The sequence below is a fragment of the Centropristis striata genome, chromosome 12 (assembly GCF_030273125.1).
Source record: "Centropristis striata isolate RG_2023a ecotype Rhode Island chromosome 12, C.striata_1.0, whole genome shotgun sequence".
Classification (NCBI taxonomy): domain Eukaryota; kingdom Metazoa; phylum Chordata; class Actinopteri; order Perciformes; family Serranidae; genus Centropristis; species Centropristis striata.
In genome coordinates this window covers 29,434,422-29,455,484 of record NC_081528.1, presented here as the reverse complement: position 1 = coordinate 29,455,484, position 21,063 = coordinate 29,434,422, and the positions used below count along the sequence as shown (strand labels likewise).

The 21,063-nt window shown below is 42.5% G+C and overlaps 7 protein-coding genes across 19 annotated transcripts in view; all 7 read right to left on the bottom strand.

Moving 5' to 3' along the window:
• LOC131981893 (protocadherin gamma-C5-like) overlaps nt 1–21,063 on the bottom strand; it is a 338,840-nt gene that overhangs the window by 118,233 nt on the left and 199,544 nt on the right. The gene's annotated exons all lie outside the window — the stretch shown is intronic.
• Nucleotides 29–2,877, bottom strand: LOC131982200 (protocadherin gamma-A5-like). The gene is made up of 3 exons (XM_059346796.1): nt 2,825–2,877; nt 161–2,492; nt 29–61 (listed from the first exon to the last, which is right to left on the bottom strand). The coding sequence occupies exons 1-3, from the start codon at nt 2,875–2,877 to the stop codon at nt 29–31; spliced, it is 2,418 nt and encodes an 805-aa protein (XP_059202779.1).
• On the bottom strand, nt 3,793–6,782 carry LOC131982199 (protocadherin beta-16-like). Its single transcript, XM_059346795.1, has 2 exons — nt 3,930–6,782; nt 3,793–3,825 (listed from the first exon to the last, which is right to left on the bottom strand). The coding sequence occupies exons 1-2, from the start codon at nt 6,345–6,347 to the stop codon at nt 3,793–3,795; spliced, it is 2,451 nt and encodes an 816-aa protein (XP_059202778.1). The 5' UTR covers nt 6,348–6,782.
• LOC131982198 (protocadherin beta-16-like) lies at nt 7,119–9,950 on the bottom strand. Its single transcript, XM_059346794.1, has one exon. It carries the CDS (start codon nt 9,552–9,554, stop codon nt 7,119–7,121), a length of 2,436 nt encoding a protein of 811 aa, XP_059202777.1. The 5' UTR covers nt 9,555–9,950.
• On the bottom strand, nt 10,639–13,585 carry LOC131982197 (protocadherin beta-16-like). Its single transcript, XM_059346793.1, has 2 exons — nt 10,777–13,585; nt 10,639–10,671 (listed from the first exon to the last, which is right to left on the bottom strand). The coding sequence occupies exons 1-2, from the start codon at nt 13,192–13,194 to the stop codon at nt 10,639–10,641; spliced, it is 2,451 nt and encodes an 816-aa protein (XP_059202776.1). The 5' UTR covers nt 13,195–13,585.
• On the bottom strand, nt 13,986–16,866 carry LOC131982196 (protocadherin beta-16-like). The gene has a single exon (XM_059346792.1). It carries the CDS (start codon nt 16,419–16,421, stop codon nt 13,986–13,988), a length of 2,436 nt encoding a protein of 811 aa, XP_059202775.1. The 5' UTR covers nt 16,422–16,866.
• On the bottom strand, nt 17,713–20,505 carry LOC131982195 (protocadherin beta-16-like). The gene has a single exon (XM_059346791.1). The coding sequence runs from the start codon at nt 20,179–20,181 to the stop codon at nt 17,713–17,715; it is 2,469 nt and encodes an 822-aa protein (XP_059202774.1). The 5' UTR covers nt 20,182–20,505.

Genomic DNA, 21,063 nt, shown 5'->3' with positions numbered 1-21,063 from the left:
GTGGGAACATTTCAAGTTAGACAGCAGTTTAAGTTAAAGAAGAGCTGTCCACGCTGTAGTCCTGAAAGGATATTGAAAGCGCCAGTTGTCGATTAAACTTTTACCAGTTACGTACTAAACTTTCTGGTAAGAGAACAAATGTTTGCGTATTGCACCTCACCTCTAGAGGAGAGTCTGGTTCATCCAGGATGCTCTTCTCACTCTGTATCCGCTGCATCGTCCCTGTAGAACTGGGGTCCATTATCAGCACGTTCTGACTACCGGCTCTGCCGAATTTACAGTCACTCTTTCTGGAGTCAGTCGTCCTGCACACCTCGTAATTGTACACGTGTTGGAGAGTCCCTGTCCCCAAAGTGTCTGAGTAACGTGGTGGATAATATGGAATCACAGGCAGGCTGGAGTGATACAGGATGCGAGACTGTCTCCATCTGTAGATTTTCACTGAGATAATAACCACTAAACACGTGATGAAGAGGAAGGAAACTACAGCCAAAGCCAACACTAAGTAAAAAGTCAGGTTGTCATTGTACTCCTTGTCGTGTGTAAAGTCAGTGAACTCAGACAGCACTTCAGGGAAGCTGTCCGCCACCGCCACGTTAACAATGACTGTAGCTGAACGAGAGGGCTGCCCGTTGTCCTCCACTATAACACTCAGTCTTTGTTTCACAGCATCTTTATCAGTCACTTGGCGGATAGTTCTTATTTCTCCATTCTGTAAGCCCACTTCAAACAGCGCCCTGTCTGTGGCTTTCTGCAGTTTATAGGAGAGCCAGGCATTCTGTCCAGAGTCCACATCAACAGCCACCACTTTAGTCACCAGATAGCCCACATCTGCTGAACGAGGCACCATTTCAGCCACCAGAGAGCCTCCAGTCTGGACTGGGTACAGGACCTGAGGGGGGTTGTCGTTCTGGTCTTGAATAATTAATTTAACTGTGGTATTGCTGCTTAACGGCGGGGAACCACCGTCCTGCCCCTTCACAAAAATATTGAGTGTTTTAATTTGCTCATAGTCAAATGATCGAACTGCCTGTATTACTCCACTTTCAGCATTAACAGATATGTAAGTGGACATGGGGTTGCCATTTAACTGAGTGTCAATCAGCAGGTAAGACACTCGTGCGTTCTGCCCCGAGTCAGAGTCCCGTGCTTTCACGGAAAACACAGATAATCCTGGGGAGTTATTTTCCACGATATTTGCTACATAATAACTTTGTTCAAATATAGGTGCATTGTCATTTACGTCGGATACTCGAAGTGTTATTGTCTTGTTAGTCGAGAGTGGTGGGCTCCCTTCATCCACAGCCGTGAAAGTGATATTGTAATCAGGATTTCGCTCCCTGTCAAGGACACCGTTTGTTACCAGAGTATAATAATTTTTCAGAGATGAGTGGATTGCAAACGGGATATTGCCGTTAACTGAGCAGTCTACTTTGCCATTTTTGCCTGAATCCAGATCTTTAACGTTTATGATAGCCACAGTAGTTCCACTAGGAGAATCCTCAGCGATGAGGTTAGAAAACGAGGTTAGTGTGATGAGAGGTGCATTGTCGTTTACATCTGTCACCTCAATTATTACATTTGTTGATGTGCTTTGTCCACCTTGATCCTTTGCCTGCACACCGATCTCATATATCTTATTCTCTTCATAATCAATCATGCCGTTCACAGTTAAATCGCCACTGTTTTCATCCAGATGAAATAGTTCAGCAACATTGCTCGACATGCGATTAAAGTGATATGTCACACGACCATTCATGCCTTCATCTGCATCTGTTGCGCTCAGTCTCACCACTAAGGTTCCTTTTGGAACATTTTCTTTAACAGTAGCCTTGAAATTTGACTGTGTAAAAACTGGAGCATTATCATTCGTGTCTCGGACAGTTACATGTATTTTTAGCGTCCCTGATCGTTGCGGTTCACCACCATCCACAGCAGTGAGCGTGAGAATCAGCTTTTCCTCCTTCTCGCGGTCTAAAGCATTAGAAAGATACAACTGTGCATATTTATGACCATTTGGGCTGGATAAGACCTTTATATTGAAATGTGTCGTGGGGTGTAACGTATATCCGTGTAAAGCGTTGATGCCTACGTCTGGGTCCGTGGCACTCTCCTGTAATATTTCAGTTCCTGGTAGAGCAGATTCTAGTATTTCCACATGTACTTCTTTCTCGTGAAACACGGGTGCATTATCATTAACATCCAACACCTCCACTACAACACTATGCAGTTGCATTGGATTCATCATGATCATTTCAAAATTCAAGCTACAGGGCGCTGTCTGCCCGCAGAGCAGCTCTCTATCTATTCTTTCTCCCACGACAAGAATCCCTTTGTCTGCATCCAGCTTGATATATTCGCTGCTTTCGCCGTTAACAATTCTGGCACCGCCTGACTTCAGTCTTTTAGCGTCGATGCCTAAATCTTCAGCTACATTTCCTACAAACGAGCCCTTTCTCATCTCCTCTGGCACAGAATAGCGGATCTGACCGACTGAGGCGTCAATGAGAACAACAAGGATGAAGGCCCGTACTTGCCATGTAATCGTGGATTTACCGCTGATAAAAGCCATATTCCCGAAGCAATCCACACAACTCCACAAAAACAGTATGTCTAAAAAAGGCGACCTATTACTCCGTCCCGTCGTTCTGCCCATCCGTTTATAATCCACAGTGTAGCAATGAATACATCTGTGCAAAGACCATTGGTGAAAATGAAGAACGAATGTCCTGCTCTCTCTGGTACACTCAGAGGAGTACTGGAGGTGTAACTGCATTATGAAGGCATCGCATGTGTTTTGAAGACCAACAGCGGCCCTCAGAGTCCAATATTACAAATAACATGTTCTGTTGCTAAAGATAGGGGAACAAAACTCATCTTTGAGTAGCAATGATGAGTGTTTAGAAGCCAACTCACATTGTATGTATCAAGAGGTTATGTTTAATTTAATTTAATGCGTGCATTTAAATGTTGTATTAGATTTGAATATAAGATATACAAGGTGTAGATTGTAGGGTTTTAGTGAGAAGAAAATAAACTTGTTTCTCCCTCCAAACAAATTAATATTCAAATACATAAATATCTCCTGACCCAAAACAATAGAAGCAGTAGAGGCAACATTACAGGGTGATAAAAAATATCTGCATCACAGTAGGCCTGTTCTGTGTGCATGTTCCTCAGTGACACATTATCACGCCATTTAACTAGGAGCTGCTCATCACTCCTGCTAATGAAGATGCCCTCTGAGCAGGTAGTGAGACAAGTCATAACTCCAAAGCCCATCTGTACTCTAGAAATACACTATGATTAATGCATTGCAAGCTAGTGAATAACGATTGATCAGTTAACCAAAATCTGAAGGAAAGTCAGGTTTCCAAGCGAGAAAGCAGTTAATGTTGAAGAGGAGCTGTCCAGACGGTGGTGCTGAAAATAACTGAGAGGTTAAACTATAACGAGTGACTTAATATTTCAGATCAGAGAAACACTGTGTTAAAAAGAAGACTTTGCGTACTGCACCTCACCTCTAGAGGAGAGTTTAGTTCATCCTGGAGGTTCTGTATGTAAAATCGTAGCGATTTACATGTAATATATAAGGCACTATATATTCTCATATTTTGAGACAATTGTAAAACTGGGATGAGTTAAAAACAACAGAAAAAGTAAGTACTTGTACTTGTAGTAATAGTAGTAACAGTAGTACGATTAGTTGTACTGGTAGATGGAATTATAGACGGTGGGATATCTGAATAGATGTTGTGAGTGAAATATGAACTTTTCAAGTTACACAGCAGTTTAAGAAAAATATGAGCTGTCCACACTGCGGTGCTGAAGACAAATTGAGAGTGCCAGTTATACATTAAACGTTTACCAGTTACGTATTGAACTTTTAGTTCTGGTAAAAGAATAAATGCTTGCGTATTGCACCTCACCTCCAGAGGAGAGTCTGGTTCATCCAGGATGCTCTTCTCACTCTGTATCCGCTGCATCGTCCCTGTAGAACTGGGGTCCATTATCAGCACGTTCTGACTACCGGCTCTGCCGAACTTACAGTCACTCTTTCTGGAGTCAGTCGTCCTGCACACCTCGTAATTGTACACGTGTTGGAGAGTCCCTGTCCCCAAAGTGTCTGAGTAACGTGGTGGATAATATGGAATCACAGGCAGGCTGGAGTGATACAGGATGCGAGACTGTCTCCATCTGTAGATTTTCACTGAGATAATAACCACTAAACACGTGATGAAGAGGAAGGAAACTACAGCCAAAGCCAACACTAAGTAAAAAGTCAGGTTGTCATTGTACTCCTTGTCGTGTGTAAAGTCAGTGAACTCAGACAGCACTTCAGGGAAGCTGTCCGCCACCGCCACGTTAACAATGACTGTAGCTGAACGAGAGGGCTGCCCGTTGTCCTCCACTATAACACTCAGTCTTTGTTTCACAGCATCTTTATCAGTCACTTGGCGGATAGTTCTTATTTCTCCATTCTGTAAGCCCACTTCAAACAGCGCCCTGTCTGTGGCTTTCTGCAGTTTATAGGAGAGCCAGGCATTCTGTCCAGAGTCCACATCAACAGCCACCACTTTAGTCACCAGATAGCCCACATCTGCTGAACGAGGCACCATTTCAGCCACCAGAGAGCCTCCAGTCTGGACTGGGTACAGGACCTGAGGAGGGTTGTCATTCTGGTCCTGGACTATTATTTTGACTGTAGCCACTGAGCTCAGAGGAGGAGATCCAGCATCACGAGCAGTGACGTTAAACTCAAACCACTTGATTTGCTCATAATCAAACGACCTCACTGCATGAATGACACCATTTTCTGAATTGACTGACACTAAAGAAGACACAGCGACCCCATTAATCTCTTTCTCATCTAGAAAGTAAGAAACACGAGCGTTTTGGCCCCAGTCTGCATCACTAGCACTCAGTGTAAACACAGAAAATCCAGGAGAGTTGTTCTCTGGTACAGTCTTACTATATTCTGATTGGTCAAATTTGGGTGGGCTGTCATTCACGTCAGACACTTTTACATTGATGTTTTTACTGCTAGTCAGAGGCGGGGAGCCTTGATCGGAGACAGTGATGGTGATATTATACTCAGGAATACTTTCTCTGTCTAACAAGTCTTCGGTCACTATAGTATAATATCCAGTTAATGAAGACTCGATTTTGAAAGGTATGTCAGAGTTAATGGAGCACTTGACAACACCGTTACCATCAGAGTCTTCGTCATCAACGTTAATAACAGCTATAGTTGTACCTGGAGGAGAATCCTCCGATATAGAGTTAGAGAATGACATCAGCTGTATTGTAGGGACGTTGTCGTTCTCATCGATTATTTGAATAATCACTTTACAAGTGTCAGAATATCCGCCGTGGTCACTAGCTTTAACATTTAATTGAAAAGTCTTAGATTTTTCGAAATCTAGTTTACCTTTCACGTTAATTTCTCCAGTTTTAACATTAACTTCAAAAAGCTGCTTAGCTTCTCTGGCTACATGACTGATAGAGTATGTCACGTCACCATTGACTCCTTTATCTGCGTCACTTGCACTAACTGTAGTTACCACTGTTCCTTCAGGAGAATTCTCCTTCACATCTGCTTTATAAACAGGCTGGCTGCACACTGGCGCATTATCGTTAGCATCTAGCACAGTGATATGAATACGCACTGTCCCTGATCTGTGTGGCTCCCCTCCATCTGAAGCGATCAGCACGAGTGTGTGAGTCTCCTCTTTCTCTCGGTCTAAAGGGTTTTGTAAAACCATTTCGATAAATTTTCCTCCATCAGGTTGACTCTGTACTTCCAATTTGAAATTATCTGAAGGTCTGAGTGTGTATTTCTGGATATCATTAATACCAACATCAGGGTCGTCCGCACTCTCTAGGGAGAAGCGAGTCCCTGATGTAACACTTTCAGCTATTTTCAAATTTATCTCATCCTTTGGAAACGAAGGGCTGTTATCGTTGATGTCTATAACCTCCACTGTAACCCGATAAAGCTGGATTGGATTTTCTAAAATCACCTCGAAACTGAAGCTACAGGGCGTCGTCTTTCCACACAGCTCTTCTCGGTCGATTCGTTCTTTAATAACAAGGGTGCCTTTGTCTCGGTTTAAATCAACATACTGTCGACTTCCTTTAGTAATAATACGAGCTTTACCTGATATGAGCCTCGCCACATCCAAACCTAAATCTCTAGCGATGTTTCCAACAAAAGACCCTTCTGCCTGCTCCTCCGGAACAGAATACCGAGCCTGTCCAGTCACTGAGCTCAGCTTCAAAAGACAAAGAATGACAAACAGAGCTTGCCATCGGCCTCCGCGAGCGGTAATCCACATAAAAGCCATCAGGAAACCGGACGTAAAGATGCAGTAATCCTTTCAATGAAATACTGATGTAATCGATCCCATAACGTGAAAATGTAACAGTTTTTTCAACAAATACAATCAACAGTAAATGCTACACTCTCAACATTCACGGGTAAGACCGTCCTCTCTCCAAGCAGAAAAACACTGAACGGAATTAAAGGGGTGGACCGCTGCACTGATGATTTAGCAGGTTAGTCATTGATGTATCAACAGCGGCGCTCAGAGCCCATCCACGGTAATGTATGATGTGTCATTAATAGGACGACATCAGATGTTACATACAAAACGCATGGATAAATCATGATGTTTCTATTTGTTTTTTATTAAGTCAGGAGCCATGAGATACACGAGATTTATTCTAATTGATTCTGTAGGACCTTTGTTGTCGCAAACATTGAGAACATTGCCCAACTGGAAAAATTAGAAGAGCATGTGGAGGAAAAAAAAATTGGTAAAATTATTACTTTTGTTATTTTTGTTGTTGTGGTTGTTGTTATTGTTATAAGTAGTAGCAGTAGTAGTAGTAGTAGTAGTAGTATGACTAGTATTTTAAAGACAGTAGCATGTTTGATGAGAATATATGAGAAAAGTGGAAAGTATTCAAGTAAGAAAGCATCAGAAGCTAATGAGGAGCTGTCCACAAAGTGGTGCTGAAAATATCCCAAAGACGTTTTTGCGGTTAAAATGTAATCAGCTACCTATTGCAATTCATTTTAAGTCACAGAAACAAAGCTTGAAGAAAAGAACATTTTACTTATTGAACCTCACCTCCAGAGGAGAGTCTGGTTCATCCAGGATGCTCTTCTCACTCTGTATCCGCTGCATCGTCCCTGTAGAACTGGGGTCCATTATCAGCACGTTCTGACTACCGGCTCTGCCGAACTTACAGTCACTCTTTCTGGAGTCAGTCGTCCTGCACACCTCGTAATTGTACACGTGTTGGAGAGTCCCTGTCCCCAAAGTGTCTGAGTAACGTGGTGGATAATATGGAATCACAGGCAGGCTGGAGTGATACAGGATGCGAGACTGTCTCCACCTGTAGATTTTCACTGAGATAATAACCACTAAACACGTGATGAAGAGGAAGGAAACTACAGCCAAAGCCAACACTAAGTAAAAAGTCAGGTTGTCATTGTACTCCTTGTCGTGTGTAAAGTCAGTGAACTCAGACAGCACTTCAGGGAAGCTGTCCGCCACCGCCACGTTAACAATGACTGTAGCTGAACGAGAGGGCTGCCCGTTGTCCTCCACTATAACACTCAGTCTTTGTTTCACAGCATCTTTATCAGTCACTTGGCGGATAGTTCTTATTTCTCCATTCTGTAAGCCCACTTCAAACAGCGCCCTGTCTGTGGCTTTCTGCAGTTTATAGGAGAGCCAGGCATTCTGGCCAGAGTCCACATCAACAGCCACCACTTTAGTCACCAGATAGCCCACATCTGCTGAACGAGGCACCATTTCAGCCACGAGAGAGCCTCCAGTCTGGACTGGGTACAGGACCTGAGGAGGGTTGTCGTTCTGGTCCTGGACTATTATTTTGACTGTAGCCACTGAGCTCAGAGGAGGAGATCCAGCATCACGAGCTGTGACGTTAAATTCAAACCACTTGATTTGCTCATAATCAAACGACCTCACTGCATGAATGACACCATTTTCTGAATTGACTGACACTAAAGAAGACACAGCGACCCCATTAATCTCTTTCTCATCTAGAAAGTAAGAAACACGAGCGTTTTGGCCCCAGTCTGCATCACTAGCACTCAGTGTAAACACAGAAAATCCAGGAGAGTTGTTCTCTGGTACAGTCTTACTATATTCTGATTGGTCAAATTTGGGTGGGCTGTCATTCACGTCAGACACTTTTACATTGATGTTTTTACTGCTAGTCAGAGGCGGGGAGCCTTGATCAGAGACAGTGATGGTGATATTATACTCAGGAATACTTTCTCTGTCTAACAAGTCTTCGGTCACTATAGTATAATATCCAGTTAATGAAGACTCGATTTTGAAAGGTATGTCAGAGTTAATGGAGCACTTGACAACACCGTTACCATCAGAGTCTTCGTCATCAACGTTAATAACAGCAATAGTTGTACCTGGAGGAGAATCCTCCGATATAGAGTTAGAGAATGACATCAGCTGTATTGCAGGGACGTTGTCGTTCTCATCAATTATTTGAATAATCACTTTGCAAGTGTCAGAAAATCCGCCGTGGTCACTAGCTTTAACATTTAATTGATACGTTTTAGTTTTCTCAAAGTCCAGTTTACCTGTCACTTTAATCTCTCCAGTTTTAACATTAACTCCAAAAAGCTGCTTCGCTTCTCTAGCTACATGACCTATAGAGTATGTCACATCACCATTGACTCCTTTATCTGCGTCACTTGCACTAACTGTAGTTACCACTGTTCCTTCAGGAGAATTCTCCCTCACATCTGCTTTATAAACAGGCTGGCTGCACACTGGCGCATTATCGTTAGCATCTAGCACAGTGATATGAATACGCACTGTCCCTGATCTGTGTGGCTCCCCTCCATCTGAAGCGATCAGCACGAGTGTGTGAGTCTCCTCTTTCTCTCGGTCTAAAGGGTTTTGTAAAACCATTTCGATAAATTTCCCTCCATCAGGCTGACTCTGTACTTCCAAATTGAAATTATCTGAGGGTCTGAGAAGGTATTTCTGGATATCATTAATACCAACATCAGGGTCGTCCGCACTCTCTAGCGAGAAGCGAGTCCCTGATACAGCATTTTCAGCTATTTTCAAATTGATATCATCCTTTGGAAACGAAGGACTGTTGTCGTTGATGTCTATAACCTCCACTGTAACACGATAAAGCTGGATTGGATTTTCTAAAATCACCTCGAAACTGAAGCTACAGGGCGTCGTCTTTCCACACAGCTCTTCTCGGTCGATTCGTTCTTTGATAACAAGGGTGCCTTTGTCTCGGTTTAAATCAACATACTGTCGACTTCCTTTAGTAATAATACGAGCTTTACCTGATATGAGCCTCGCCACATCCAAACCTAAATCTCTAGCGATGTTTCCAACAAAAGACCCTTCTGCCTGCTCCTCCGGAACAGAATACCGAGCCTGTCCAGTCACTGAGCTCAGCTTCAAAAGACAAAGAATGACAAACAGAGCTTGCCATCGGCCTCCGCGAGCGGTAATCCACATAAAAGCCATCAGGAATCCACACTTAAAGATGCAGTAATCCTTTTCAATTAAATACTGATGCAAACAATTCCGTAAATTGAAAAGGTAACAGTATTTTCAGCGGATAAAGTCCATGAGAAACGCTTCACGTTAAACCTACATGGGTAAGACCGTCTTCTCTCCAAGCAGAAAAACACTGAACGGAATTAAAGGGGTGGACCGCTGCACTGATGATTTAGCAGGTTAGTCATTGATGTATCAACAGCGGCGCTCAGAGCCCATCCACGGTAATGTATGGTGTGCCATCAATAGGACTACTTTAGATGTTATATACAAAACTAATGGATACATCCCGATTTATGTAATATATTGACTGCTCAATTTATCTATTTAGATATTTAAAAAAGAGATTTACCCTCAATTATTCTACAACGAACTTTATAGGTGCAAATATTGAGAACACCCTGGCAATGATACGAGTAAAGAGGAAGTAAGAGAATAGTATTAGTTATGTTGTTGTTGTTGTTGTTGTTGTTGTTGTTGTTGTTGTTGTTGTCGTTGTTGTTAAAAGTGGTACTGGTAGTAGTAGTGGTAGTAAAATTTAAAGACAGTAGCATTTCTGATGAGAAGTTATGAGGGAAGTAGAAGGTTTTCAAGACAGAAAGCAGTCAATGTTAAAGAGGAGCTGTCCACGATGTGGTGCTGAAAAGAACTGAGAGCAACTTGTTTTCGGTGAAATGATAACCAGTTACTTCATAAAATTTAAGAATGGAGAAATAATTTTTTTTAAAGAAAAAGCTTTTCGTACTGCACCTCACCTCCTGGGGCTATTTTAGTGAATCCTGGAGGGTTTGTATGTAAAATCATGGTAACTAACTGAAAAAAAAATAATGTAATACATAGGGCACTTTATATTCTAAAATGTTGAGACAATTGCTAAACTTTGATAAGTTAATGCCAACAGACAAAAAGAAGAAGCAGCACATTATTGTTATTAGCACTAGTTGTAGTAGTAGTGGTACAAATACATGTACTAGAAGTTGTATTTTTAGACGATGGAATATCTGAATAGATGTTGTGAGTGAAGTGGGAACTTTTCAAGTTAAACAGCAATTTAAGTGAAAGAGAAGCTGTTCACACTGTGGTGCTGAAAAGACATTGAGAGCGACCGTTATCGGTCAACCTTTTACCAGTTACGTACTAAATAGTGAGTTCTGGCGAGACAAAAGAATGCTTGCGTATTGCACCTCACCTCTAGAGGAGAGTCTGGTTCATCCAGGATGCTCTTCTCACTCTGTATCCGCTGCATCGTCCCTGTAGAACTGGGGTCCATTATCAGCACGTTCTGACTACCGGCTCTGCCGAACTTACAGTCACTCTTTCTGGAGTCAGTCGTCCTGCACACCTCGTAATTGTACACGTGTTGGAGAGTCCCTGTCCCCAAAGTGTCTGAGTAACGTGGTGGATAATATGGAATCACAGGCAGGCTGGAGTGATACAGGATGCGAGACTGTCTCCATCTGTAGATTTTCACTGAGATAATAACCACTAAACACGTGATGAAGAGGAAGGAGACTACAGCCAAAGCCAACACTAAGTAAAAAGTCAGGTTGTCATTGTACTCCTTGTCGTGTGTAAAGTCAGTGAACTCAGACAGCACTTCAGGGAAGCTGTCCGCCACCGCCACGTTAACAATGACTGTAGCTGAACGAGAGGGCTGCCCGTTGTCCTCCACTATAACACTCAGTCTTTGTTTCACAGCATCTTTATCAGTCACTTGGCGGATAGTTCTTATTTCTCCATTCTGTAAGCCCACTTCAAACAGCGCCCTGTCTGTGGCTTTCTGCAGTTTATAGGAGAGCCAGGCATTCTGTCCAGAGTCCACATCAACAGCCACCACTTTAGTCACCAGATAGCCCACATCTGCTGAACGAGGCACCATTTCAGCCACCAGAGAGCCTCCAGTCTGGACTGGGTACAGGACCTGGGGAGGGTTGTCATTCTGGTCCTGGACTATTATTTTGACTGTAGCCACTGAGCTCAGAGGAGGAGATCCAGCATCACGAGCAGTGACGTTAAATTCAAACCACTTGATTTGCTCATAATCAAACGACCTCACTGCATGAATGACACCATTTTCTGAATTGACTGACACTAAAGAAGACACAGCGACCCCATTAATCTCTTTCTCATCTAGAAAGTAAGAAACACGAGCGTTTTGGCCCCAGTCTGCATCACTAGCACTCAGTGTAAACACAGAAAATCCAGGAGAGTTGTTCTCTGGTACAGTCTTACTATATTCTGATTGGTCAAATTTGGGTGGGCTGTCATTCACGTCAGACACTTTTACATTGATGTTTTTACTGCTAATCAGAGGCGGGGAGCCTTGATCAGAGACAGTGATGGTGATGTTATACTCAGGAATACTTTCTCTGTCTAACAAGTCTTCGGTCACTATAGTATAATATCCAGTTAATGAAGACTCGATTTTGAAAGGTATGTCAGAGTTAATGGAGCACTTGACAACACCGTTACCATCAGAGTCTTCGTCATCAACGTTAATAACAGCTATAGTTGTACCTGGAGGAGAATCCTCCGATATCGAGTTAGAGAATGACATCAGCTGTATTGTAGGGACGTTGTCATTCTCATCGATTATTTGTATAATAACGTTGCATGTATCAGAATAACCTCCATGGTCACTGGCCTGAACGTTTAATTGATAAGTCTTTGACTTTTCAAAATCCAATTTTCCTGTCACTTTAATCTCTCCAGTTTTAACATTAACTTCAAAAAGCTGCTTCGCTTCTCTAGCTACATGACCTATAGAGTATGTCACGTCACCATTGACTCCTTTATCTGCGTCACTTGCACTAACTGTAGTTACCACTGTTCCTTCAGGAGAATTCTCCTTCACATCTGCTTTATAAACAGGCTGGCTGCACACTGGCGCATTATCGTTAGCATCTAGCACAGTGATATGAATACGCACTGTCCCTGATCTGTGTGGCTCCCCTCCATCTGAAGCGATCAGCACGAGTGTGTGAGTCTCCTCTTTCTCTCGGTCTAAAGGGTTTTGTAAAACCATTTCGATCCTTTTTCCTCCATGAGACTTGCTCTGTACTTCCAATTTGAAATTATCTGAGGGTCTGAGTGTGTATTTCTGGATATCATTAATACCAACATCAGGGTCGTCTGCGCTCACCAAAGAGAAGCGAGTCCCTGATGCAGCATTTTCGACCATTTTCAAATTGATTTCATCTTTTGGAAACGAAGGGCTGTTATCGTTGATGTCTATAACCTCCACTGTAACACGATAAAGCTGGATTGGATTTTCTAAAATCACCTCGAAACTGAAGCTACAGGGCGTCGTCTTTCCACACAGCTCTTCTCGGTCGATTCGTTCTTTAATAACAAGGGTGCCTTTGTCTCGGTTTAAATCAACATACTGTCGACTTCCTTTAGTAATAATACGAGCTTTACCTGATATGAGCCTCGCTACATCCAAACCTAAATCTCTAGCGATGTTTCCAACAAAAGACCCTTCTGCCTGCTCCTCCGGAACAGAATACCGAGCCTGTCCAGTCACTGAGCTCAGCTTCAAAAGACAAAGAATGACAAACAGAGCTTGCCATCGGCCTCCGCGAGCGGTAATCCACATAAAAGCCATCAGGAATCCACACGTAAATATGCAGTAATCCTTTCAATGAAATACTGGTGTAAACAGTTCCGTAAATTGAAAAGGTAACAGTATTTTTAGCAGATAAAGTCCATAAGAAACGCTTCACGTTAAACCGACATGGGTAAGACCGTCTTCTCTCCAAGCAGAAAAACACTGAACGGAATTAAAGGGGTGGACCGCTGCACTGATGATTTAGCAGGTTAGTCATTGATGTATCAACAGCGGCGCTCAGAGCCCATCCACGGTAATGTATGGTGTGCCATTAATAATAAGACTACTTCAGATGTGATATACAACACGTATGGATAAATCCTGATGTTTCTATTTTTTCACAAGTCACGAACGATGAAATACAGGCGAGATTTATTCTAATGAATTCTGTCGGCACGTTATAGTGGCAAACATTAAGAACATGGCCCAAATCGAAAAAAATAGAAGAAGGGGATAAGAGGATGTGGAGAAAAAGTATTGGTAAAATTATTATTTTTGTAATTGTGGTTGTTGTTGTTGTTGTTGTTGTTGTTGTTGTTGTTGTTGTTGTTGTTGTTATAAGTTGTAGTAGAATGACTAGTATTTTAAAGACAGTAGCATGTTTGCTTAGAATTCATGAGAAAAGCGGAAAGTTTTCAAGTAAGAAAGAATCAGAAGCTAATGAGGAGCTGTCCACAAAGTGGTGCTGAAAAGAACCCAAAGAAGTTTTTGCGGTTAAACTGTAACCAGCTTCCTACTGCAATTTCATTTTAAGTCAGAGAAAAACAAAGCTTGAAGAAAAGAAAATTTTACGTTTTGGACCTCACCTCCAGAGGAGAGTCTGGTTCATCCAGGATGCTCTTCTCACTCTGTATCCGCTGCATCGTCCCTGTAGAACTGGGGTCCATTATCAGCACGTTCTGACTACCGGCTCTGCCGAACTTACAGTCACTCTTTCTGGAGTCAGTCGTCCTGCACACCTCGTAATTGTACACGTGTTGGAGAGTCCCTGTCCCCAAAGTATCTGAGTAACGTGGTGGATAATATGGAATCACAGGCAGGCTGGAGTGATACAGGATGCGAGACTGTCTCCATCTGTAGATTTTCACTGAGATAATAACCACTAAACACGTGATGAAGAGGAAGGAGACTACAGCCAAAGCCAACACTAAGTAAAAAGTCAGGTTGTCATTGTACTCCTTGTCGTGTGTAAAGTCAGTGAACTCAGACAGCACTTCAGGGAAGCTGTCCGCCACCGCCACGTTAACAATGACTGTAGCTGAACGAGAGGGCTGCCCGTTGTCCTCCACTATAACACTCAGTCTTTGTTTCACAGCATCTTTATCAGTCACTTGGCGGATAGTTCTTATTTCTCCATTCTGTAAGCCCACTTCAAACAGCGCCCTGTCTGTGGCTTTCTGCAGTTTATAGGAGAGCCAGGCATTCTGTCCAGAGTCCACATCAACAGCCACCACTTTAGTCACCAGATAGCCCACATCTGCTGAACGAGGCACCATTTCAGCCACCAGAGAGCCTCCAGTCTGGACTGGGTACAGGACCTGAGGAGGGTTGTCATTCTGGTCCTGGACTATTATTTTGACTGTAGCCACTGAGCTCAGAGGAGGAGATCCAGCATCACGAGCTGTGACGTTAAATTCAAACCACTTGATTTGCTCATAATCAAACGACCTCACTGCATGAATGACACCATTTTCTGAATTGATTGACACTAAAGAAGACACAGCGACCCCATTAATCTCTTTCTCATCTAGAAAGTAAGAAACACGAGCGTTTTGGCCCCAGTCTGCATCACTAGCACTCAGTGTAAACACAGAAAATCCAGGAGAGTTGTTCTCTGGTACAGTCTTACTATATTCTGATTGGTCAAATTTGGGTGGGCTGTCATTCACGTCAGACACTTTTACATTGATGTTTTTACTGCTAGTCAGAGGCGGGGAGCCTTGATCGGAGACAGTGATGGTGATATTATACTCAGGAATACTTTCTCTGTCTAACAAGTCTTCGGTCACTATAGTATAATATCCAGTTAATGAAGACTCGATTTTGAAAGGTATGTCAGAGTTAATGGAGCACTTGACAACACCGTTACCATCAGAGTCTTCGTCATCAACGTTAATAACAGCTATAGTTGTACCTGGAGGAGAATCCTCCGATATCGAGTTAGAGAATGACATCAGCTGTATTGTAGGGACGTTGTCATTCTCATCGATTATTTGAATAATAACCTTGCACGTATCTGAATGACCCCCATGGTCACTGGCCTTTACGTTTAATTGATAAGTCTTTGACTTTTCAAAATCCAATTTTCCTGTCACTTTAATCTCTCCAGTTTTAACATTAACTTCAAAAAGCTGCTTCGCTTCTCTGGCTACATGACCTATAGAGTATGTCACTTCACCATTGACTCCTTTATCTGCGTCGCTTGCACTAACTGTAGTTACCACTGTTCCTTCAGGAGAATTCTCCTTCACATCTGCTTTATAAACAGGCTGGCTGCACACTGGCGCATTATCGTTAGCATCTAGCACAGTGATATGAATACGCACTGTCCCTGATCTGTGTGGCTCCCCTCCATCTGAAGCGATCAGCACGAGTGTGTGAGTCTCCTCTTTCTCTCGGTCTAAAGGGTTTTGTAAAACCATTTCGATAAATTTTCCTCCATCAGGCTGACTCTGTACTTCCAGTTTGAAATTATTTGAGGGTCTGAGCAGGTATTTCTGGATATCATTAATACCAACATCAGGATCGTCTGCGCTCTCCAGTCCGAAACGCGACCCTGATGCAATACTTTCAACTATTTTCAAATTGATCTCATCCTTTGGAAACGAAGGGCTGTTATCGTTGATGTCTATTACCTCCACTGTAACCCGATAAAGCTGGATTGGATTTTCTAAAATCACCTCGAAACTGAAGCTACAGGGCGTCGTCTTTCCACACAGCTCTTCTCGGTCGATTCGTTCTTTGATAACAAGGGTGCCTTTGTCTCGGTTTAAATCAACATACTGTCGACTTCCTTTAGTAATAATACGAGCTTTACCTGATATGAGCCTCGCCACATCCAAACCTAAATCTCTAGCGATGTTTCCAACAAAAGACCCTTCTGCCTGCTCCTCCGGAACAGAATACCGAGCCTGTCCAGTCACTGAGCTTAGTTTCAAAAGACAAAGAATGACAAACAGAGCTTGCCATCGGCCTCCGCGAGCGGTAATCCACATAAAAGCCATCAGGAATCCACACGTAAAGATGCAGTAATCCTTTCAATGAAATACTGATGTAAACAATTCCGTAAATTGAAAAGGTAACAGTATTTTCAGCGGATAACGTTCATGAGAAACGCTTCACGTTAAACCTTCAGGGGTAAGACCGTCTTCTCTCCAAGCAGAAAAACACTGAACGGAATTAAAGGGGTGGACCGCTGCACTGATGATTTAGCAGGTTAGTCATTGATGTATCAACAGCGGCGCTCAGAGCCCATCCACGGTAATGTATGATGTGCCATTAATAGGACTACTTCAGATGTTATATACATAACTAATAAAAAAAATCCTGATGTGTGTAATATCATGGCTGCTCAATTTAAAGATTAAACACTTGAGATTTATTCTGATTAATTATGCAGGGAACTTTATAGTTGAAAATATTGAGAACATCTCGGGAATGATAAGAGTAAAAAGGGAGTAAGAGAATAGTATTAGTGTTGTTGTTGTTGTTGCTGTTGTTAAAAGTTATAGTGGTAGTTGTAGTACTAGAAGAAGAAAGAGAAGAAGGAGAGGAAGAAGAAGAGGAAGAGGAAGAAGAAAAACTTGTAGTAGCAGTAGTAGTAGTAGTAGCAGTAGTAGTAGCAGTAACCATAGTAGTAGTAATAGTAGAAGTAGTAGTAGCAGTAGTATTTGTAGACAGTAGCATTTCTGATTAGAAGTTATGAGGTAAGTGGAAAGTTTTCAAGCCAGAAAGCAGTTTAAGTTAAAGAGGAGCTGTCCACAATGTGGTGCTGAATAGAACTGAGAGCATTGTTTTTCAGTGAAACAATAACCAGTTACTAAATACAATTTCAGATTGGAGAAACAATGTTTGAAAAACAAAAGACTTTGTGTACTGCACCTCACCTCTAGGGGAAACTTTAGTTTACCCTGGAGGGTCTGTAAAATCATGGTAAATGACTGACAACAACAAAAAATCATGTAATATATAGGGCACAATATATTCTCAAATTTTGAGAAAATTGCTAAACTGGGATGAGTTCAAAACATCAGAAGAAAGGAGGAGGATATTATACCTATTAGTGCTAGTAGTAGTAGTAGTATTGGTAGTGGTAGTAGTAGTAGTAGTAGTAGTGTGATTAATTGTACTGGTAGTTGTATTGTTAGACGCTGGAAAAACTGAATAGATGTTATGAGTGAAGTGGGAACTTTTCAAGTGAGAAAGCAGTTTCAGTGAAATAGGAGCTGTCCACGCTGTGGTGCTGAAAAGACATTGAGAGCGCCTGTTATCGATTCAACTTTTACCAGTTACGTACTAAACTTTGAGTTCTGGTGAGACAAAGAATGCTTGCGTATTGCACCTCACCTCCAGAGGAGAGTCTGGTTCATCCAGGATGCTCTTCTCACTCTGTATCCGCTGCATCGTCCCTGTAGAACTGGGGTCCATTATCAGCACGTTCTGACTACCGGCTCTGCCGAACTTACAGTCACTCTTTCTGGAGTCAGTCGTCCTGCACACCTCGTAATTGTACACGTGTTGGAGAGTCCCTGTCCCCAAAGTGTCTGAGTAACGTGGTGGATAATATGGAATCACAGGCAGGCTGGAGTGATACAGGATGCGAGACTGTCTCCATCTGTAGATTTTCACTGAGATAATAACCACTAAACACGTGATGAAGAGGAAGGAAACTACAGCCAAAGCCAACACTAAGTAAAAAGTCAGGTTGTCATTGTACTCCTTGTCGTGTGTAAAGTCAGTGAACTCAGACAGCACTTCAGGGAAGCTGTCCGCCACCGCCACGTTAACAATGACTGTAGCTGAACGAGAGGGCTGCCCGTTGTCCTCCACTATAACACTCAGTCTTTGTTTCACAGCATCTTTATCAGTCACTTGGCGGATAGTTCTTATTTCTCCATTCTGTAAGCCCACTTCAAACAGCGCCCTGTCTGTGGCTTTCTGCAGTTTATAGGAGAGCCAGGCATTCTGTCCAGAGTCCACATCAACAGCCACCACTTTAGTCACCAGATAGCCCACATCTGCTGAACGAGGCACCATTTCAGCCACCAGAGAGCCTCCAGTCTGGACTGGGTACAGGACCTGAGGAGGGTTGTCATTCTGGTCCTGGACTATTATTTTGACTGTAGCCACTGAGCTCAGAGGAGGAGATCCAGCATCACGAGCTGTGACGTTAAACTCAAACCACTTGATTTGCTCATAATCAAACGACCTCACTGCATGAATGACACCATTTTCTGAATTGACTGACACTAAAGAAGACACAGCGACCCCATTAATCTCTTTCTCATCTAGAAAGTAAGAAACACGAGCGTTTTGGCCCCAGTCTGCATCACTAGCACTCAGTGTAAACACAGAAAATCCAGGAGAGTTGTTCTCTGGTACAGTCTTACTATATTCTGATTGGTCAAATTTGGGTGGGCTGTCATTCACGTCAGACACTTTTACATTGATGTTTTTACTGCTAGTCAGAGGCGGGGAGCCTTGATCAGAGACAGTGATGGTGATATTATACTCAGGAATACTTTCTCTGTCTAACAAGTCTTCGGTCACTATAGTATAATATCCAGTTAATGAAGACTCGATTTTGAAAGGTATGTCAGAGTTAATGGAGCACTTGACAACACCGTTACCATCAGAGTCTTCGTCATCAACGTTAATAACAGCTATAGTTGTACCTGGAGGAGAATCCTCCGATATCGAGTTAGAGAATGACATCAGCTGTATTGTAGGGACGTTGTCGTTCTCATCAATTATTTGAATTATCACTTTACAAGTGTCAGAATATCCACCGCGGTCACTAGCTTTAACATTTAATTGATGAGACTTTGACTTTTCAAAATCCAGTTTACCTGTCACTTTAATCTCTCCAGTTTTAACATTAACTTCAAATAGCTGCTTCGCTTCTCTGGCTACATGACCTATAGAGTATGTCACTTCACCATAGTGTCCTTTATCTGCGTCACTTGCACTAACTGTAGTTACCACTGTTCCTTCAGGAGAATTCTCCTTCACATCTGCTTTATAAACAGGCTGGCTGCACACTGGCGCATTATCGTTAGCATCTAGCACAGTGATATGAATACGCACTGTCCCTGATCTGTGTGGCTCCCCTCCATCTGAAGCGATCAGCACGAGTGTGTGAGTCTCCTCTTTCTCTCGGTCTAAAGGGTTTTGTAAAACCATTTCGATAAATTTCCCTCCATCAGGTTGACTCTGTACTTCCAATTTGAAATTATCTGAGGGTCTAAGTGTGTATTTCTGGATATCATTAATACCAACATCAGGATCGTCCGCACTCTCTAGGGAGAAGCGAGTCCCTGATGCTGCATTTTCAACTATTTCCAAATTGATTTGGCCCTTGGGAAACGAAGGACTGTTATCGTTGATGTCTATAACCTCCACTGTAACCCGATAAAGCTGGATTGGATTTTCTAAAATCACCTCGAAACTGAAGCTACAGGGCGTCGTCTTTCCACACAGCTCTTCTCGGTCGATTCGTTCTTTAATAACAAGGGTGCCTTTGTCTCGGTTTAAATCAACATACTGTCGACTTCCTTTAGTAATAATACGAGCTTTACCTGATATGAGCCTCGCCACATCCAAACCTAAATCTCTAGCGATGTTTCCAACAAAAGACCCTTCTGCCTGCTCCTCCGGAACAGAATACCGAGCCTGTCCAGTCACTGAGCTCAGCTTCAAAAGACAAAGAATGACAAACAGAGCTTGCCATCGGCCTCCGCGAGCGGTAATCCACATAAAAGCCATCAGGAAACCGGACGTAAAGATGCAGTAATCCTTTCAATGAAATACTGATGTAAACTATTCCATGAAGTGAAAAGGTAACAGTAATTTCGGTGGATAAAGTCCATAAGAAACGCTTCACGTTAAACCGACATGGGTAAGACCGTCTTCTCTCCAAGCAGAAAAACACTGAACGGAATTAAAGGGGTGGACCGCTGCACTGATGATTTAGCAGGTTAGTCATTGATGTATCAACAGCGGCGCTCAGAGCCCATCCACGGTAATGTATGATGTGTGTGCACATATGAACACTTCAGATATTGTATTAAAAGCGTTGGTATGTTTTATATTCTCAGGTGTAGGAGCCAATATTATGTTGAAGAAAGTTGAGATTTTTACTGTAGATTACAACGTGTTTTATATTGGTTTTGACTGTGTTACGACATTCTTGCCTTTTATTGCATAGTTGTCAAATTTACCACAGCACCTGAAGTAGGCGCTGCTCATGCGCACTGCATTATTCTGAAGGATTTGCTAAAAGGTAAAACGTGGATTAGCAGAGTGCTAAGAGGTACAGGGAAAAAATATTTTTTGACCGTCACTTTCAGATGTTACCGTTACTTCATGATGTTGTGGACCGTTGTGGAAACCAAGAGAAGCTTAGAATGATGTGTGTGTTAATGGAAATACCTGGATTGAGCAACGAGAAATAAAACAACGAAACTACGACCTGACTCCGGTGGTTTGTGAGTAGTTAAGGAACACAAAACAGTAACATACGAGTCGATCCAGCTGTAGAATTAAGATCTACGTTTGCCAATACATCAGGTATGATAAAAGTTGTACATAGGACCAGTATAAATGAGGCTTAGGCTTGTACATTAACCTGAAAATAACTGAAGTTTG

Excerpts from the sequence above, each read along its gene's own strand:
- LOC131982199 (XM_059346795.1), bottom strand. The coding sequence starts at position 6,347 with ATGGCTTTTATGTGGATTACCGCTCGCGGAGGCCGATGGCAAGCTCTG. Across the intron at positions 3,826-3,929 it reads AACCAGACTCTCCTCTGGAG|CACCGCAGTGTGGACAGCTC; the intron begins GTGAGGTGCAAT and ends ATTTGTCTTCAG.
- LOC131982197 (XM_059346793.1), bottom strand. The coding sequence starts at position 13,194 with ATGGCTTTTATGTGGATTACCGCTCGCGGAGGCCGATGGCAAGCTCTG. Across the intron at positions 10,672-10,776 it reads AACCAGACTCTCCTCTAGAG|CACCACAGTGTGAACAGCTT; the intron begins GTGAGGTGCAAT and ends ATGTCTTTTCAG.
- LOC131982200 (XM_059346796.1), bottom strand. The coding sequence starts at position 2,877 with ATGAGTTTTGTTCCCCTATCTTTAGCAACAGAACATGTTATTTGTAAT. Across the intron at positions 2,493-2,824 it reads CATGTTATTTGTAATATTGG|CGGTCAGATCCGCTATTCTG; the intron begins ACTCTGAGGGCC and ends TGACGCCTCAGT. Across the intron at positions 62-160 it reads AACCAGACTCTCCTCTAGAG|GACTACAGCGTGGACAGCTC; the intron begins GTGAGGTGCAAT and ends ATATCCTTTCAG.
- LOC131982195 (XM_059346791.1), bottom strand. The coding sequence starts at position 20,181 with ATGGCTTTTATGTGGATTACCGCTCGCGGAGGCCGATGGCAAGCTCTG.
- LOC131982196 (XM_059346792.1), bottom strand. The coding sequence starts at position 16,421 with ATGGCTTTTATGTGGATTACCGCTCGCGGAGGCCGATGGCAAGCTCTG.
- LOC131982198 (XM_059346794.1), bottom strand. The coding sequence starts at position 9,554 with ATGGCTTTTATGTGGATTACCGCTCGCGGAGGCCGATGGCAAGCTCTG.